This window comes from Pangasianodon hypophthalmus, chromosome 16, assembly GCF_027358585.1.
Source record: "Pangasianodon hypophthalmus isolate fPanHyp1 chromosome 16, fPanHyp1.pri, whole genome shotgun sequence".
In the NCBI taxonomy this organism is placed as follows: domain Eukaryota; kingdom Metazoa; phylum Chordata; class Actinopteri; order Siluriformes; family Pangasiidae; genus Pangasianodon; species Pangasianodon hypophthalmus.
This window is the reverse complement of record NC_069725.1, coordinates 23,033,790-23,053,704: the sequence shown is the minus strand read 5'-3', so window position 1 is coordinate 23,053,704 and position 19,915 is coordinate 23,033,790. Positions and strand designations below refer to the sequence as shown.

General features: G+C 38.3%; 1 protein-coding gene across 2 annotated transcripts; it reads left to right on the top strand.

Annotated features, from left to right (window-relative positions):
• The first annotated feature begins 475 nt into the window (after window positions 1–475).
• Window positions 476–19,748, top strand: pfkfb2a (6-phosphofructo-2-kinase/fructose-2,6-biphosphatase 2a). Of its 2 annotated transcripts, none has more exons than XM_053240671.1 (16): window positions 476–562; window positions 2,058–2,195; window positions 3,149–3,274; window positions 3,392–3,488; window positions 4,217–4,283; window positions 4,745–4,819; window positions 5,799–5,855; window positions 6,909–7,033; window positions 8,047–8,254; window positions 9,307–9,453; window positions 10,934–11,038; window positions 11,340–11,469; window positions 11,778–11,840; window positions 12,738–12,802; window positions 16,663–16,845; window positions 17,818–19,748. In XM_053240671.1, the coding sequence occupies exons 2-16, from the start codon at window positions 2,063–2,065 to the stop codon at window positions 17,848–17,850; spliced, it is 1,614 nt and encodes a 537-aa protein (XP_053096646.1). In that variant the 5' UTR covers window positions 476–562; window positions 2,058–2,062; the 3' UTR covers window positions 17,851–19,748. The 2 variants fall into 2 exon arrangements, with proteins under 2 accessions (XP_053096646.1, XP_034168141.2); XM_034312250.2 differs by having other exon boundaries at window positions 482–678.
• Window positions 19,749–19,915: the final 167 nt, after the last annotated feature.

Here is a 19,915-nt window from a genome sequence, read left to right as displayed (position 1 = left end):
TTGTTAATTGGTTAATTATTGTTCATTTTTATTTGAATATTTAAATATATTCAATAGTATGAAGTATACGTATAAATAAAAGTATAAATGAACACTGTTATAAAGATTACAATAAATTAAATTTTGATATCATGATTTTTTAAAATTATATTTAATATTTTTTAAATGAAAGCAGCCCAGAAAATAACAATATTTAATTAAATAAATAACACAAAATAAGCGGGAAGCAGTACAGCCTGTACTAAGAAAGGCACCAAAAAAAAAAAAAAAAAAAAAAAAAAAAAAAAGATTTGATTGACGTCCTTGACAGCCAATCATCAGAGCTCGCATAAGCACGCGCGTAAACTCTCCAGTCCTAGAGCGCGAGGTGGGGTATTACAATGGTTACCATGGCGATGTGAGCACCTTCCCCACTGTCCAGCCAATCATAGCGCAGGAGGCGGGACTTGTCAGAGGCATGCATGAATTCCTTGAGGTACTTCCTGAAACAAAAACGACAAGCTGTAGCGAAGTCGCGCGCATCTCAACACGCCTTAGCTTTGCTTATAGTGAAGTTAAGAAAGTGAGAGCACACTGACCCGCCTGTGTGTGTGTGTGTGTGTGTGTGTGTGTGTGTGTGTGTTTTATTCGGAATAAAGTTACGGAGATAATTCGGTTTATTTCTTTCCTGCATGCAGGGTAAGTCAGTATTTTTAATGTAATCATATGGGACATCCGTTAGACATGGAGGCAAACCGGCAGGATATAAAATGTCCTCTGTTTGACCCAGCAGTGTGGAAGGGTGTTATTTTATTATAGTGTTTATTAGTGCACCTATACAGGGAGTGAAGGGGTGATTGAGATTGAGCCAGGAGTGTGTCATCACTCATTATTTATAGCAATATGTATAATTATAGGAGATACAGCTGCAGGATATTTTCTTTTTATGGAGATATCAGTTCTTAATTAATAATAATAATAATAATAATAATAATAATAATAATAATGTGTGGTCACGACTAACAGCAGGGAACGAGATAAAGTCATGATGACTTTGTAACATGAGGGGCGAGATAATAAAGCCATGGCCATGACTTAATAACACGAGTAAACGAGATAGTCAAGTCATGGCCACGAGTTAATAACAGTAAATGAAATAGTTTAGTCATGGGCACAACTTAATAACACGAGTAAAAGAGGTAATTAAGTCATGGCCATGACACAGTAACGCGTTGCAACGAGATAATTAAGTGGTGATGATTTAATAATGTGCGGGTACGAGATAATTAATTCATGGTGATGATTTAATAATGCGTGGGTACGAGATAATTAAGTCATGGTGCTGATTTAATAATGTGTAGGTATGAGATATTTAAGTCATGGTGATGATTTAATAACACACGAGTATGAGATATTTAAGTCATGGTGATGATTTAATAATGCACACGTATGAGATAATTAAGTCATGGTGCTGATTTAATAATGTGTAGGTACGAGATAATTAAGTCATGGCTGCAACTTAATAACATGTGGGAACGAGATAATTAAGTCGTGGTGATGATTTAATAATGCACAAGTATGAGATAATTAAGTCATGGTGATGATTTAACAATGTGCTGGAATGAGATAATTAAGTCATGGCTGCAACTTAGTAACATGCGGGAACGAGATAATTAAGTCATGGTGATGATTTAATAACACACAGGTACGAGATAATTAAGTCATGGTGCTGATTTAACAGTGTGCTGGAATGAGATAATTAAGTCATGGCTGCAACTTAGTAACATGTGGGAACGAGATAATTAAATAAATATTGCGTTAAGAATGAACTGGCTTCACTCTCTGTAGTTTCAATGCTGTGTAGTTCCTAATGCTGATTGTGAATCAGGTTTTTGGTGAAACCACCTACAGCACTACAGTGATGTAAATCAGCGTGAGCTGGATTCTGTGTGCTTCATCGATTCTGCATGAACTTAGTGACACAGGAGTAATAAACCAGACAGATGTGATTTGAGGTCAAATTCAGGAGTGACCCATGTGACTACACCCCTGAATTCAGCTGCTGTAACTGTTCTCAGGGTGAATGACTTCACGGAGTGCCGGAGTCGCCTCGGGACGCGAGGACACGCCCCACGGCGGCGCAGCAGGAACTATGCAAAGAGCCATGGAGAGGAACAACCTGAAGAGCGAGCCAAGAACCAGCGAGAAGAAATGCTGTAAGTGATGTATAGTGGACGCTCCACATAGACGGATTAAAAACGTGTGGAATTGGTGATATGGTAAAGCTTTCTGTGAGGACACGTTTGTTTAACATTTATGGAAGGAGTCTCCAGTGTCAGCCCTTTGATAAACCTTTACCACAGTTGTTATACAGCTGTCATAGCACCGTTTAGCCATATGCAGTACTATTTCTGTGGATTCCAGTGTTGGTAAAATACCTCTTTTCGTTTCTTCGGTTAAAGATGCAGCAGCGAAGTTAAGAAAATTAAGGAGGAAGGAACTCTGTATTGTACACTTGTGTTATAAAAGCGTTTTGCCGTGCGCAGGGCCTCCAGCTTGAAAAGACCTTGCTGTAAGCTGATAGCTGCATGAGAGGAAGTCAGACAGTGAGGAAATATTGTGAAACAGAAGACCTTCAGAACCTTCAGAAGAATTTGCTTTCACCATTTAATTACTCCCAAACCTCACATTTCAATCGAATAAGCCGTCTAAGCAATCTAATTTGAAAGCAAACACGGATGCCTCGTTGCTGGGTAGCAGCATAGTGGACTTTTGTCACGCGCATATTGAGTGTGTGGGATGGAAAAACACACTTTCCGCTTTCATGCCTCAGAATGAAACATTAACACTGATAGGAAAGCTGAATGCTCAGTGACCCTGACTTTAAGGAGATGATTAAGCATTTTGTAGTAAAAGATTTGATTTTTGAACCAGTTTTAAGAGAGAACAGGAAACGATGACCATATAAGGAAGGTGGCTATAGAAAGTATACAGACACAGGATGGACTGTTAGACGAATGAAACCAAAGTTCTGCCCACAGAAATATCCGTTTAAGGCAGAAATATGTCACGTTGCGGAAAATACATGCGAATTTCCATTTCGTGACTTAAAGAAAAGAGAAAGATTACGTGTGTGTGTGTGTGTGTGTTTATGGCTTATTTTCTTCAGCGTGGGCGTCCTACATGACCAACTCGTCCACTCTGATCGTCATGATCGGCCTCCCCGCCAGAGGCAAGACCTACATGTCCAAGAAGCTGACTCGCTACCTCAACTGGATCGGAGTGCCCACGAAAGGTGCTTGAAAAAAATTATTTATAAAATGTTCAAGTTAAATAAATCAATCGTAGTGTTGCATTTGCATGAGCTTCTGACCGCTGTGTGTGTGTGTGTGTGTGTGTGTGTTCTGTGCAGTGTTTAACCTGGGCGAGTACAGGCGTGAGGCCGTCCGCTCGTATAAATCCTACGACTTCTTCAGACACGACAACACCGAGGCCATGAGGATCAGGAAGTGAGGGAGTGATCTTTTAATATTCCACATTATAACTGTACGTCTGATAGCAATAGTATTGGCACCCGCATTAAGAGATCACATCCATCCATGCTTATAAACGTCTATAAAGCAAACTCGAATTATTATGTGTTGTGCTGTTTTAGGAAAATAACGAACTACAGAGTGGTGCAATGAAACAGTGTTTGTGTTACCATCCTGAAGTTGATTATTTTCCAACCAAAACATGTCCTGAAGTGTTTTATTCCTCTTATACTACAGCAGTTTACCAACGATTAGAAATTTTTTTTATTTATGAAAGAACGACACGTCATACTTTTTATCTGTTTATAGTTGCAATTAATGTTGTGAAACGAGTTAGTTCATGTTATTACTGGCATTATAGCAGGTATAAACAGTCGTTCTGTCACCAGCAACTCTTTTTTTCTCTGTTTTGAAGTTAATGAGACCAAAAATACACAGCTTTTCATGTCACAGAGAAACCGTAAAGTGTAAGCGCTTCTGTCCTGAAGATGTCGGAACACCTGAAGTGCACTGGACAAGTCTCTGTGAATGAGTTGTTACTCGTATAGTAACGATAACATACTGTATCAGAGTGAGTGTAGCTTTTGAGTCCTGACTGTGCTGCAGGTGTGTGTGTGTGTGTGTGTGTGATAGAGAAAAGGCAGTATTGATTATTTTAGTGTAAAGGCTACATGCTGACCGTGTCTCCTGACGTTTCTCCTCAGACAGTGCGCTCTCGAGGCTCTGCAGGACGTGAAGAGTTACCTAAACGAGGAGGGAGGACAGATCGCTGTGAGCTTCCCTTTTACTTTCACCTTCTCTTTCACTACTAGTTCTGGTTATTATCTCTCCATATCACATCTGTCAAACATATAAACATGTAAACATAATGAAAATGATAACTGATTACAGGATATTAAATACTTTTGCTCCTTTAGAGTTCAAATGAGTATCTGTTCATTAACTTTTATAGACATTTGGATAATAAAATTGAGTAGAAGGAACAGCCCTGTAATATTGCTTCACTTGTTCATATTATTAATCTCTCAATTCAACAAAATCTCTGAACATAATCTCAGAAATAAATGAGTTTTGCTATTTTTTTTAAAAACTTTATTTAAGAGTTAACCAGAGCAAAAATAATATTTAGTCTTGTTCCTCTTTTATTTGTATCCAAATGCATCAGATCTCCACTGAGGTTTTTTTTTTTTTAAACAGCATTTTGAAGTGATCTCTTGTGTTTAAACCTCAAGGTGTTTGATGCCACGAACACGACTCGAGAGAGGCGAGATCTCATCCTGGATTTCGCCCAGGAGAACGCGTACAAGGTCAGAGTCTTGCTGTGTGTTTTTACAGTCAGCTTCAAAATTATTAGCGCCCTTGGTTTAAAAAAAAAAAAAAGTTACAGAAGAAATGTCTTTGTGGTTAATTAGCAAAAAATTGATTTAAAAACTTCAATTTAGATCAATTCTTTCTAAGACAAAAAAAAACTTATGAAAAAATATTCTTTATTAGCAGCAAGCAAAAGAAAATGGCTACAGCTCGAATCACTGAAACTCAAGGAGTTTTTGGAGGCGGTTAAGACAATATGTGGCATGGAAAGAATGACATTTTCCCTAAAATTACAAGCAGAAAGATTTCAATGATATTTGCGCAAATTGGATTGAGTTCGCAACTCAAATTTGGTCATAATTAGATCGCATGTGTCACAATTATTGGCACCCCCTGCATTTAGTAATCTGAGACCACTTCTTAATTCAGAATCACTCCAGATCCTCCAGGGGTGCCAATAATTCTGGAGCTGTGAATTCATAACTAATAAGAATGCTTCCTAATACAGCATTTTAAATACAAGCCTAATGATTACAACTTAAAATGACGATATGATATAAAGTAATTGATTTGATAGATTTTATGTTTAGTTAAAAATGCATGTATTACAATAATGCAAAGAACCTCCACATTCCCTGCTGTTATATACTATAGATTATAATGTATAATAATACGTTATTGTTTTTTACACCTTATAATGTATAATTATATGTATATAACACATGCACTTATTATGTTGTGGTTGTTTCTATAGAGAATCAGTAAGTACAAAAAAATAAACTGACTTTTAACATGCATGTGATTGTGTTAAGTGCTTAAAAAGGATTTACTGTGATATAGGAATTACTACGTTAATATGGTGGTTTATTGCTTGAGAATGGTGTCAAGAAAGCAGGGAATTATGAAAGAACAGGCAGTGAAATGACAACATCAAACTGTTATTTGTGTTCTTGGTATGAAAATCTTGCTTTCCAGGTGTTTTTCGTGGAGTCGATCTGCGACGATCCAGATGTCATCGCTGAAAATATAATGGTATGTTTACTGCAACTGAGCAAGTAGATAGATAGATAGATAGATAGATAGATAGATATTAAAGCTGCTCTGAATATTCATCCTCAAATACACCCTTAGAAACAATGTTTACGTTTCATAATTATACATAATTAAAAATATATTCATTACTGCAGTTCAGAAGATATCCAGTAGGTGGCGATGAATGAATAGTCTATACTGATGAAGCCACAAATAAACTGAAATCAGATATGCATATGAAACAACATATAAAACATTTTTAAAAATGTTATTTTTGTTAGCATGCAAACAGAAAAAAACAGATTTATGTTTATATTTATTTTATTTTATTTATATTATTTATTTATGTACATATATATAGAGTTAAAAAAAACATATTTGCCTTAAAAAATTGAAAGTCTGAACTGTTTCAGTAGCTGTTAAAACAGTAACAGAAGTACAGTAAAGTAAAAATTATTTAAAAATGTAACAATTTCTAAAGGATTGTAGGTGTTTACCTTGTGTGTCCTACTTCAGTGCTCCCACTTTATCTATCTATCTATCTATCTATCTATCTATCTATCTATCTATCTATCTATCTATCAGTCTGTCTAGTTTAGTTGGTTAGTTAGTAGTAAGCAATAATACATTTGATATTTTTGTAAAAATATTTCATACAGTGTATTTTATTTTGTATCAGATTGATAAAGATTCAGGGATCCATATTGGCAGAGTCATATATGATGATGTCTTTGATTAATTGATGTCGTTATAAAGTAGCTTTGGTCACGTGACTGTGTCTGTATTTGGATGACTCCCAAATGACTCACAGGTTGAACAAATAGTGCACTAGATAGGGTGGAGAAGCCGTTATTTCATTGCCTTGTATGGGGAGAAAGACGGTAAAGACTAAGCATCAGAATACTAAATAGAGAAATGAATACCAGTGAAGCAAATGATGGCTGGATGGATGGATGAAAGGAAGTAATATGTTGTTAACAAATAGAATTTATAGTAAGTTCTGTAAAAAAAGATCATGTAATAAACAATAAAATCTACTTTACTGTGCACCAGGACGTGAAGGTGTCGAGTCCGGACTATCCCGAGAGAGACCGCGAGAGCGTCATGGAGGACTTTCTGAAGAGAATCGAGTGCTACAAAGTCACATATCAACCATTAGACCCAGACAACCATGACAAGTAAGAATGTCTGTTTGTTGTGTTACGCTGAGATTTGACCAGCAGGTGGAGATGAAGATCGCGTGTCCACGTGTACAAGATGCGATTCGTGTTTTAGTGTCAGGACTCAGGCCAGTGTGTTTTTCAAGTCAGATCTGGTTACTGACAAACACACGCTCTGCTATGTAACAGTTGGTTCATCCAGTTCTACTCATTTTCCTGAATATTTATTTGTGGGAATAGGGATGATTCTTCACCATGTGTCACTCCTCTTCTCAAAACTAAATTCAGGAACAGGAAACAGGCAGATATGATCAGAATTCCAGAGAAGAGATTCCTGTGCCTTTGGCGACATATTTTTATTTTTATGGGCTTTGATTTATCACACAACCATACACACACACACACACACACACAGTGATAACCACATGCACAGACAAGCCAGATTCATTACACTATTATATATTAATATTCAAATTGATTGAAATTTGTAACTTTCAGCTCAACCACTAATAAAACTGTGTTTATCCTCTTCGGAGATGATACTCTGTGCATCTTCATACATGGTCCAGCAATTAGTTTAATATGATATGATATGTTATGGAGGGGGGCACGGTGGCTTAATAGTTAGCACTGTTGCCTCTCACCACCAGGGCTGGGGGTTTGATTCCTGCCTCCGCCCTCTGTGCGCAGAGTTTGCATGTTTTCCCCGTGCTTCGGGGGTTTCCTCTGGGTTCTCAGGTTTCCTCTCCAGTCCGAAGACATGCATTGTAGGCTGATTGGCATTTCCAAATTGTCCGTAGTGTGTGAATGGGTGTGTGTGTGCGTGTGTGTGTGATTGTGCCCTGCAGTGGGTTGGCACCCCGTCCAGGGTGTCGCCTTGTGCCCCGAGTCTCCTGGGATACGCTCCAGGCTCCCCGTGACCCTGTGTAGGATAAACAGTATGGAAAATGAATGGATGGATATGTAATGGAAAATATTGAAAAGAAATCAATGGTGTGTGTGTGTGTGTGTCTGTGTGTGCTTGTTCGCAGAGAGCGCTCCTTCATCCAGGTGATCAACGTAGGCCAGCGTTTCCTGGTGAACCGCGTGCAGGATTACATCCAGAGCAAGATCGTGTACTACCTAATGAACATCCACATGCACAAACACACCATCTACCTCTGCCGTCACGGAGAGAGCGAACACAACGTGCAGGGTCTGATCGGGGGCGACGCGGGCCTGTCCGCTCACGGGAAAGAGGTGGACGTTTGCGTTCAAAAAAAACACACACCATCATAGTGTTCTTCAACACACTGCTAGTGTTGTATTTATTATTATTACTATTTTATAATTTTATAAGGAGCTAAATGGGCCACAGTTTTCATTTTTCTGAGTGGCTGAAGTACAGAGTGAGAGTGTTAGCAGGAAAAGTTTTGAGCAAGAAAAGGACTTCCTGCAACTTGACAAAAACAAAAATAAGATCAGGAATAATTACACAACATAATTCTTATCATGCTACCAATGATATAATCATGTAATGCAGTTCAGTGGTAATAATAGTTTCGTTGTTGTGCTTTTGGTAGATATTTTTGATAGATTTTAGTCCTCACGTTTAATATTGCCACCAGCTGTCACTGGTATTACCTCACCTCCGCTTGCAAAGATAATCTCATCAGAATAAGGCTTGAATCATCAGCAAAACAAATTAAAATCCTTCTAGTTCAGTCAGATCCACAGTAAAGCAGGATTACATCCTTCCTTCATAGTCAGAGTGACATCAGCTAATCCCTACAGTGCAACTACCAAAGCCTGACATTGTTACTCAACTCAGCGAGGCTTAGGAAACTGTGCCGCATGTATAATAAGACTTCTCGTGCGACATTTCAGATGTACTGTGAATCACTTTTACTGCTGAGATAAGGAATTTAAACACATGATGTCTGCATTTTGTGTATATTACTGCGTATATGCAAGTCATTTACACGTCAAACAGATATCATTTATATCACTGAATAAGCAGAAATGGATACAACATCACAGTTTTTGTGTCAATCCTGAATTCAGGACATCAGGAAGTGATGTCATCGTATTTGGCATTCATGTTACTACACAGATTTGAGTCGTCTGCGGCTGAACATTCCAGTTTAACCGCAGTGTTTTTACTCCACTAATAAGCTTAATGCGAGCACAGATGTGGGCGTAGTGTGTAGCTGTTGTGTCTGAACAGAATCCAAGCATCTGGGTGTGTTGGTGTGTGTGTTTAGTGTGCTTATTGTGTGTGTGTGTGTGTGTGTGTGTGTGTGTGTGTGCAGTTTGCTATGGCGTTGCGGGATTTCATAGTGGACCACCGGCTGGTGGATCTGAAGGTGTGGACGAGCCAGCTGAAGCGCACCATCCAGACGGCCGAGGCTCTGGGCGTACCGTATGAGCAGTGGAAAATCCTCAATGAGATTGACGCTGTGAGCCAAAACGCCTCCGCATGCCACCTGCTACAGCCATTACACACCCTCTGCAGGGCGAGGGCTCTTTAACAATGCCTCTGTGTTTAACAAAAGTTTAACAAGCGTTCTAGCTTTACCAAAAGTTCTGTGTTAATAAGGATATTACATTTATTATGTGTGAACCAGGGTTTTATTCTCTCCAGGAGTTTACTAAAACTTTAAAAAGGGTTTTAAGTTTAAAAGTGGATAGCTAAGATTTTTGCATTTACTAAAGTTTTTTTAAAGGTTTTGCTAAGAGTTTTACATTTATCATTACAGCAGGTTTACAGCGAGTTTGCATCGAGTTTGCAGTGAGTTTGCATCGAGTTTGCAGCGAGTTTGCAGCGAGTTTGCAGCGAGTTTGCATCGAGTTTGCGGCGAGTTTGCAGAGTTTGCATCGAGTTTGCGTCGAGTTTGCAGCGAGTTTGCAGCGAGTTTGCAGAGTTTGCATCGAGTTTGCAGAGTTTGCATCGAGTTTGCAGAGTTTGCATCGAGTTTGCAGCGAGTTTGCATCGAGTTTGCATCGAGTTTGCATCGAGTTTGCATCGAGTTTGCAGAGTTTGCATCGAGTTTGCAGCGAGTTTGCAGCGAGTTTGCAGCGAGTTTGCAGCGAGTTGACAGCAGGTTTATAGTGCGTTTATGGTGAGTTTACAGCTGGTTTACAGTGACTTTAAAGTGAGTTTACAGCACGTCTACAGCGGGTTTATAGTGTGTTTGGTGCACGTTTATAGCGGGTTTATAATGTGTTTATAGTGAGTTTACAGCAGGTTTATAGTGGGTTTATAGTGAGTTTCCAGTGAGTTTACACTGACTTTACAGTGAGTTACAACAGGTTTATATTGAGTTTACAGTGAGTTTATCAGTGAGTTTACAGCAAGTTACTTCACAGTGAGTTACAGCAGGTTTAAAGTGAGTTTATCAGCGAGTTTACAGCACGTTTAACGTGACTTTACAGTGACTTTAAAGTGAGTTTACAGCACGTCTGCAGCAGGTTTATAGTGAGTTTGGTGCACGTTTCCAATGAGTTTACACCGAGTTTACAGTAAGTTACAGCAGGTTTAAAGTGAGTTTATCAGCGAGTTTACAGCACGTTTAACGTGACTTTACAGTGACTTTAAAGTGAGTTTACAGCACGTTTAACGTGACTTTACAGTGACTTTAAAGTGAGTTTACAGCACGTCTGCAGCAGGTTTATAGTGAGTTTGGTGCACGTTTATAGCGGTTTTCCAATGAGTTTACACCGAGTTTACAGTAAGTTGCAGCAGTTTACAGTAAGTTTACAGTGGGTCTATAACATGTTTATAGCAGATTTATAGTACAATTTCACTTTATCACTTCCTGTTTAGAATAACAGCATCAATACATATTTTATTTTTCTGAAAAATTGTCAATTTCAGAATTTAAGAATATCAAACTTTCAGATCAAAAAAAAAAACGTGGTCTTGTTTGTTGCTTTAAGGGCATCTGTGAGGAAATGTCCTATGACATGATCAAGGAGAAGTATCCTGATGAATTCGCTATGAGGGATCAGGACAAATATCATTACCGGTACCCAGGAGGGGAGGTGAGCATCACCAGCACTGTGCTCCCGCTTTATTACTGCAGACACAGAAATAAACACGTTTTCAGCTCGGGGTGTTAAGGAAAGAGCTGAGGAATTTTCTTTGAAGGACAAGGACAGTTCTGCTCCTGTTATGTCTAAAACATATCTGTACAGGAGACACAGTTATCTTTTGTTCACACTAGGCTTACACAATGTTATATAGATAATATAAATACATTTTTAGATAAACAGAAAAATGTTCAACAATCTTACTGTTTGTTAAGAGGCTGATGGCTGCTTTTTCTCCACACGGTTGCTGTAGTCATACCAGGATCTGGTGCAGAGACTCGAGCCGGTGATAATGGAGCTGGAGAGGCAGGGCAGTGTGCTGGTTATCAGTCACCAGGCCGTCATGAGATGCCTGCTCGCATACTTCTTGGACGTTAGCGCTGGTCAGGATCTGTCTTAATAATAAACACACAAAACTGATTATTATTATTATTGTTATTATTCACAGTTATTCACACTCATGTATGCGCATTCACCTCTCTGTTTTACGACATTTGCATAGACGTTTGCCATGAGGGCTCTTCAGCAAGGGTTCTGTGTTTACTAACAGTTTCTTTGAGAAAAGCTCTGAGCCATCAGAGACCTTCAGGAGGATGGTAGCTGATATTTGCCATGTGGCCGTGTCCTTCCTGCACCCCACTGTCTCTGCCTCCTGTTGGGGTTCTAATGTAGACTGTGGTATGTGTTACAGATGACTTGACTTATCTGAGGTGTCCCCTCCATGTGGTGCTGAAACTCACGCCTGTGGCTTACGGTAAATCATTTTTGTTATTTTAGGAAGGCTGAATCACTTGCTGTTTAATGCATTCCCTGCAGATTCACCATCCGTGAATAACGCTTTTGGATATTTGTAAAGAATAATTAAGTATGGAATAAAGTCAGGGATAAAAAAACAACAACAGTGTGATAAAGAAAATATTGCATTTTTAACCACACTGGAAAAAGAGAGATGTTTTAAAATCTTTCTTAAGAGAGAATCATTTTATTATCTGATTTTGTTATTAGTTGTAATAATAAAAAAGAATAAGAATAAGAATCAGACAAAGCATTTGTATCTAACCTTTCATTTGGATTGCAGCCACTTTCACTTCCACATTTCAGTCGCTCTGAGATGTTTGCTTCCATCAGCAGGATGTCTTGCGTTCTGTTCCATAAATACATCAGATAGCTGGACAGTGGGTCAGGTGCAGTGACGACCTGAGATGGTTGAGACAGTGTTGTGGTTCATTTAACCTTTGCTCTTCGTGCTCTTTTGTCTTTGCAATATCTGGGATTTACGTCGTTTGTGGTGTACGTTCTCTTGCAATCATTTCACAATCACAATCACAGTTTTTGTTGTTCCAGTGTAGGGAAATTGTAATTCTTAGTTCCAGTGAAGGGAAATTGTAATGTTACAGCATACAAAGAAATTCTATACAATTGTCTGATTCCAACTTTGTGGTAACAGTTTGGGGAAGAACCACATGTGGGTGTGATGGTCAGGGGTGCACATACTTTTGGCCATGCACTGTAATTTTCAGAATAGACCATGTTCAAATGCTGACCCACTTCATAAAAAAATACATAATGAAATGTACTGCCTCTGCTGCCTGTGAGTGTTCATCATATTATGTTTATTAGCACTGAATGTAATCTTCATTAATATTTGCAGGTTGTAAAGTGGACATGTTCGACCTGAATGTTGAAGCCGTGAACACACACCGAAACAGACCACTCGTAAGAACTGTTTTTTTTTTTTTGAGCTTTTTTTAAGAGGTTGATGAAAGAATGGATGTTTATAGCTGCTTGTTTCCTGGATGTTCCACAACTTTAACTGTAACTATAACCAGATAAAAAGTAGTCATTGTGTAATAAATATAATCTTGGTGTTGGAAAATTGTTAGAAGACGTATAAAACATTTCAGGACATGCTGGTAACAGAACCTCCGCTTTGTCACATTGATTATTTTCCTATAACAGCATGACACAGAGTGTTTTATTCCATACACATGTAAACTGTATATGTGCTTTTATATTGGCAGTGAATTAGAGATACAAAGTTCTCTCCGCTTTAACGAGGAATCTGAGTGTCCTGTCATGCAGATAGCAATGATTCAGCTGATTGTTGTGTTTAGGAAATTCCTGTTTGCGTGCCATTCCAAGAATAATTCGATGCTATAATTCGATAGGAAGTGGGTGTGTTAGCTAATTACAGCATTTTTTACATTATAACTGTCCAAAGTACACTTAGTCCTGTCAGGTGTTTACGCTACTTATCATCATGATCTTATATGATTAATTTTAGAATCATACAATATTATATGATAACATTTTGATACAATAATATCATAATTATATGAGATCCTTGTATAAGATCTGTGTTTTTGTATAATGATGTCATGTTTTAAGCATACCAGAGTAATCCCTGGTCTAATTTAGAGCTGAAGTGGAAGGCTTAGAACAAATCCTGTAACAATCAAAATGAAAAACAGTTTGTATCTGCCTGCTGTACTGCATGTACTAGTTACCTCAGAGATTCCCAAACTATACTTTTAAATAAAAACAGGCAAAATGTGTGAATCTTACCTAGCTAGCCAGGGAACAGCAATGCAGAGTGCACACTACATGACTTTCAAAGTCTTGGAATTGCTGACTTTTTGACACTACCCAGCTTTAATTGCTTGCGATCAGATGTGTTGTGGTGTTGTGTTGTGTTGTGAGGATATGCACAGTACATCATCGCTTGCAGACGAGTCTTACACACTACACCATCTTTCATCTGGAGAGATCCTTGCTGAAGTGCACCTCATCCCCAAATTCTGCTGTATAACATTATCACAATTTTCTAACGAAACAAGAAGTAAGAGAAAAGGTGGATGGAATGTGTGTGAAGAGAATTGACTGTTCTGCAAAGAGAACTGGAGGTGTAGTGAAAAGAAACGCAGCTATTTTTTAATAATGTGGGCCTCCAGGAATCATGTCATGTTTGTTTTTATTTTTTCTGTGCTACAACATGCCAAATAATTTCTAATAGAAGCATTATTATTGTGCTTCCATTTTGTACGCACCCTCCCACACACAGAGATGAACAGTAAACTAGATTCAGGGATCTGCTGCGCATTACAGCATATGGATTTGGTTTCCTCTTGGGCTGTCACTGGCTGTTTCTCAGCATTGTTCTTGCAACTAGTCGCAAAGGGATTCACATTACGCATTCGAAAAAATCATATGCTTGAAAATATTGGAACCTCAGTAAATCGCCCTGAGAGCACCAAAATTATTCAGCGACTGGGAAATCGGGGGCAAGAACTGTGTAGCGTGCACTAAGCTTAAGTTAACTAACGTCTCTTGAGGACGTTGTGAAATTGCTGTTTTAAACCTTGTGTTCTGTTTGAGTCGAACTTAAAGTTGAAGCATGCTAAAAAAATTTCAACTTGAAACCTGCTCTTTTTCTCTATTTAGGAATTGTAGAGTCATTTTCTGTATTTAGGAGTGTGTGTGTGTGTGTGTGTGTGTGTGTTAGCTTGTTCAACAGGTTTTTTTTTTTTTTTTTTGGTTAACACATTCCTCATATTTTTACCAATCACATAATGAGATGTTCTGGCCAGGATATGGCTCTGAGTCATTTACCGAGTCATGATGAATACTTCGCTCGAATAGTGCTTTCCCACTGGACGGTGGTTTGGCAGATTATCCATAATCCTCCACACTGTTGCTATTTCCAAATTGTCTAGTTAGGGAAAATCTCAAATGGCATCCTGTTCACTCTGCTTACAACCTAAATAGGAAGTAACAAAGGTTTTAGCCAGTTTCTCTTAGCGTTTGTTGTTTTTGCAGTGTGGGCATATAGGCTTGAGGACCACAGTGACTTTTAAAGGCACACGACACTCGTTTGTGAGTAAGCTCCCACAGTGACCCCTTAAAAACACAAACCACAAAAAACAAAGTGATAGCCACAGAAACTGGAGGTTTAAACAGCTGATGTTCATCAGTGCAACTTAAATAACACACATAAAACTCTCTCTCCTCTCTCTCACTTCTCCAGTGTAGAGTGGTTCAGCACTAGATTTATTAGCTAACCCGGAAAATTCACTGTAATAAAGGTGGCTGTGTTAATGTAATAACGAGACGAGACGAGAAAGCTAGCTAGTTAAGTCCATTAATACAGACTCAATAAAAAAAATCCAGCAAGTCGTTGGTCAACGTCTCAGCTACGTTTCAGATGTAGTATTCTGTCCTCGCACTGTAAACTATCGTAAAAGATACTCAAATCTGGCTAGCGTTGTAGTTTTCTCTTGATATGTTGCTTCTTACACATTTTATTTGGCTCGTAATCGTCAGTGTTTCACCCAACATGACTTTTCCCTCAGACAGTTGCTTTAGACATCAAGGTCCTTTAAATAGAGCTGTTGCAATTTCTAACCGCTGTTGTGTCTTCTGTGCTAAAACAAAGGGCACACAGACAACTGTTAACTGTACAGATGTAACCTTCATGAATCATGTGCTCTGTGCCTCTAAACACTTCGTTTCAGACTCGTTTAATGTAGTAAAACTGATGCCACATTGAAAAACCAATGTGAAAGCTAAAGCTTCTTGTAGACAACTAGAACGTAAAACAAAAAAATGGCTTAAGGATACTCCAAAAGCATCAGTCATGGATAAAGCCAACAGTGCAAAAGCATCCAGTAGGTATTTAGTTATTTTTTTTCCCAGAGTAACTTCAATTATAATAAAATTTTAATTATAATAAAACTAGAGATAGCACCAATGCGATACCCAGGATGGATATTGTGCCATATAATATCGATATATGATCAATTTTGTTATAATACTCTTTTCTGAGATCTCATGTATATTGTGCTATTTATAATTCATTTAAATTCATATATTTTCTTCACTGAATAAAAAAAGCAGTGGTTTTGTGTAAGTTGTGTTTTTAGCTATGCATTTTTTCTCCTGTTTTTTAAGTGCTTCAGTTAAAAAGATAATTTTAAAGCTTAGCAGTTTTAAAAGAAAATATATCAAATGGGTATCGATATCATCTGATAGTCAAGGATTCGCTATCAGTCATCTCTAAATAAAATTAATAAAAGATGTATCAGTCTGAATAACCTATAGTAACTTTAATAAAATAAGGTAATAAAAGTAATAGTAAAAACTGAATAAAGAATGAATGTAAGTCTGGAAAAGTACAACACAAGAGAGTTCAGATGGATGGATGGATGGATGGATAGATAGGATCTTAAATATATAATAGTACTAATACTACTACTAATAATATAAATCAAGAAACATGAGAAAAAGTAAATAAGTAAATATAAATGAAGTAAAAACAGAATAAATCGTGTAATCATGTAAAAGAAAAACAAGATTGAGAACGGCCTCTTTTATGTTTTCTCATGTAGTTGTAATGTTGATACTGGTGTCCTGCCAACGCTTCTTTCTGCCAAGTTTTCTTTCAGTCCTTTTTTTCTCTGTTTGTTCCAGACATAGAGAACATTGTTTTGTTGCCAACATGTGCTGTTGACGTTTTCCTTGCGTATGTCACTGAGCATCGGCGTCTCCTTCTCCTCACCCTGGCTGTTCTCTGTGTGCAGGCCAACAGCAAACACGAAGCTGTGATGAGGAGGAACAGCTTCACTCCCATGTCCAGTCAGGACCAGGTGAAGCGGCCGCGAGTCTTCAGCGTCGGAAACCCACCCTGCACCCCTCTGCCTCCATCGCTGAGCTCCACAGATGTCCCTGAGGCGCAGGAGGCCGATGAACTCGACGAGAAACAAGTTTGATTTCTTACTCTGTATACCTACACCTAGATGTGTATACATGACAGAATGACGAACACACGCAGACAGAACATCATTTTTAAAAAAAGCATCAAAAGAAAGCATTAAAGCACATCTTGCTGCTTTGTTAAATTGTATTTTTACTCCATTTTCTCCCAATTTGGAAACATTTTAATTACTCACCTTGACACGTCCAGTGGTTAAGTCTATAAACAACTTGGAAAAAGACTTGGCGATGTTTTGGGCGAGCCGATGTTTTGAGAGCAGATGCTTTTCTGCTCACCACCATTGCAAAGAGTGGTTATTTGAGTTACCATATCCTTCCTGTCAGCTCAAACCAGTCTGGCCTTTCAGCTCTGACCTCTTTCTTTGTGTGTGTAGAGCTCCTGGACCTGCTATCTGCACTGGTCAGCTTCAAGAAAACATCTGCATCTGATATACATCTAATACTTTCATCCAAACTGTTCAGCCAAAAATGAAGTGTACACAATTTTTCCCCTCTGTATCCCAAATGTAAACAGTCTTGTGTCTAGAGTTAGTCTGTTAGTTTTGCATTTAACCTGCAAGGCTAATCTTGCTAATAAGTAAAGGAAGCTGACAGTTAAGCATCGTACTATCTGCCTGAATCATTACACAATTGATTCGTGATTCGTTTGAGTTATTCAGTGTTTCAACCAGACTTGCTGATGTGGTTTCTGACTCTGTATGACACGCTTCTATCTACACAATGCACAAAAAGACATCACAGACGTAACGTAGCTCCATCACTTTGCGTCTCAGCACAGTTCGGTGATGATCCAAAGGGAAGATGGAAATTTTTGTTGGAAGTGACTCAGATGATAATACATTTCCACTCTTTCAACATGGACTTATTGAGATATATTTTGACACTGTTTATGTTCTGATAGTGCTTGTTGAGCGAGATATGGTCTTTGAAGGTGAGAGTGAACTTTCTGTTGTGGTTCACAGGAAGCACCGAACTGCTGGAGTCCTGGAGTTTGAGACAATGGACAGAAGTGAAGACACTCAAGCACTTAAATCTCCACCTGGATGAGTCAGACTCACACCTTCTTGCGTCCACAGCCAAGCCCAGAAACTCTGTGTGTGTGTATGTGTGTGTTGTGCGTGTGTCTGTCTGTCTGTCTGCCTTTATGGTTGGCTCATTTAAAGAAATAGTTCAGCAAAACAATCAAATGTACGCACTGCTCTCATTAGCATAAATGTAGTCAGTCAGCTGACGCATGTTTGGTGTCTGAGGTTTGCTACGAGGCTAACATAGCTAACAATTCATGGACGACTATGAGACATAAATACGTCCACAAATCTTCATATTCTTGCTTCAAACAACGATGTAAGGTACGTAATCTTGTTACAATAGCTGAGGAAGTCCACATTTACAAATTTAAGTTTAAATTTGAGCTAATATATCCCAATTATTTGATATTATCTTACAGTGCTCTTGAAATATCGCTTGTGATTGGTCGTTTATAGTCTCCAGTGTCAGTGCTTTGTAAAAGTCAGAAGTAAAGCCATAAATTTTCCAAAGTGCTTTACAGTTTCTCGGTAACATGACAAGCTGCGTTTTTGTCTTATTAAGTTCAAGCAATCCTGAGTGATAACAGGAGCTAACTTGTTTTGTGAATGTTTCACACCATTAATGTGACTATAAACGGATAAAAAGTATGACGTGTAGTTCTTTAATAAATAATTTTAATCGTTGGCAAATTGCTGAGAATAAAATACTTCAGTATGTGCTGTCATAGGAAAAGAATCAACTTTTATCCATATCAGCTCCATATCATTACACTTCCCCTGTGTTGATTATTTTCCTACAACAGCATGCTCCAGAAAGTGCTTTATTCTTTACTTAGGCTCCACCCCTATGGTGAAAAGTGGAAGTGATGTATTATTGAATATTGTTCCATTTTAAACTTACGTTTGTTAATATGCACTTATTAATATCTGAAGAAAGAATATGAAAGTTTTGGCTTGTATTCAGCTCCAGTGCAAATCTGAAGATGGACACCAGACTTGGATAATCGATTATTTTTGGGGTAACAGTTAGCCTTTTCATTCGTAAGTCTCTTTGGAAAAGTATTTGCCAAGAAATTACACCTAAATGTCGCCTTTCTGCCCAGCGCCAAGTGGATTGTGTGGCATTGCTTGCTTTATGAAGTTATTTAATTCCCAAATTGAATGATTTATGTGTCATTAGGTCATCTAAGAGCTACTCCACCCCACTATTGAATCCTCAGTCTGCAACTGTGCGTGTTCACTTGATGCTGTAGTGGGATAATGAGTCAATCAGGAAGCATGTGAGCTGCATTACCAGGCGTGTAATCCTTTTGGCCACTAATCCCAGAAACTCAGACAAGATTGTGTCTTACACAAGCAGAATGACACAACAGAGATGCAGATGTACCTTCCTTCCCTTTCCTTTAAACGGAAACACCATGGTCTCCATGCCTGTAATGCTTCATCTAACTTACTTCGGAAAGCAGAAATCCAGCTAACTGTGATGGCTGATGTGTATGTTCCTCCTCCTCAGCATAAATCTCAGTAAAAGGGGTGTGGCCTCTGTGCCTCATTGTCAATTAAAGTAATAATATTTATGGGATAAAGTTAGCATAAAAACTGCTGGGATTCACATGTTCTGTTATAGTCCGAGATCTCCTCGAAGGGCTAATCAGGGTAGCGCTACAGGAGTTATTTGTACACTTTGTTTTTCGTGCCACAGCTGCTGATTACCTCGCACAGAATACCAATGGCTGGTATCACCAGTCGAGTATTTAGTAAAGATCTTGAGAAAACTTCTGAACGTTTTAAGGAATGTCATGAGTAAAATAAGAAGGCAATACGTACAAGCAACGAGCAAAAAATACGCAAAATGAGCTTTTAAAGTGTGAAAAAAAAACTAAAAAGGGAATGGAAATCTTTTATGATCGCAATTACTGACTCTTTGGACACAGTGAAAATAATTAACACCCTCACCACTGTATTTTTGAGGCACTTTTTTTCAATTTCCATTCATCAATCTCTTGTTCACCAGTTTCTCCATTCTTTTCTT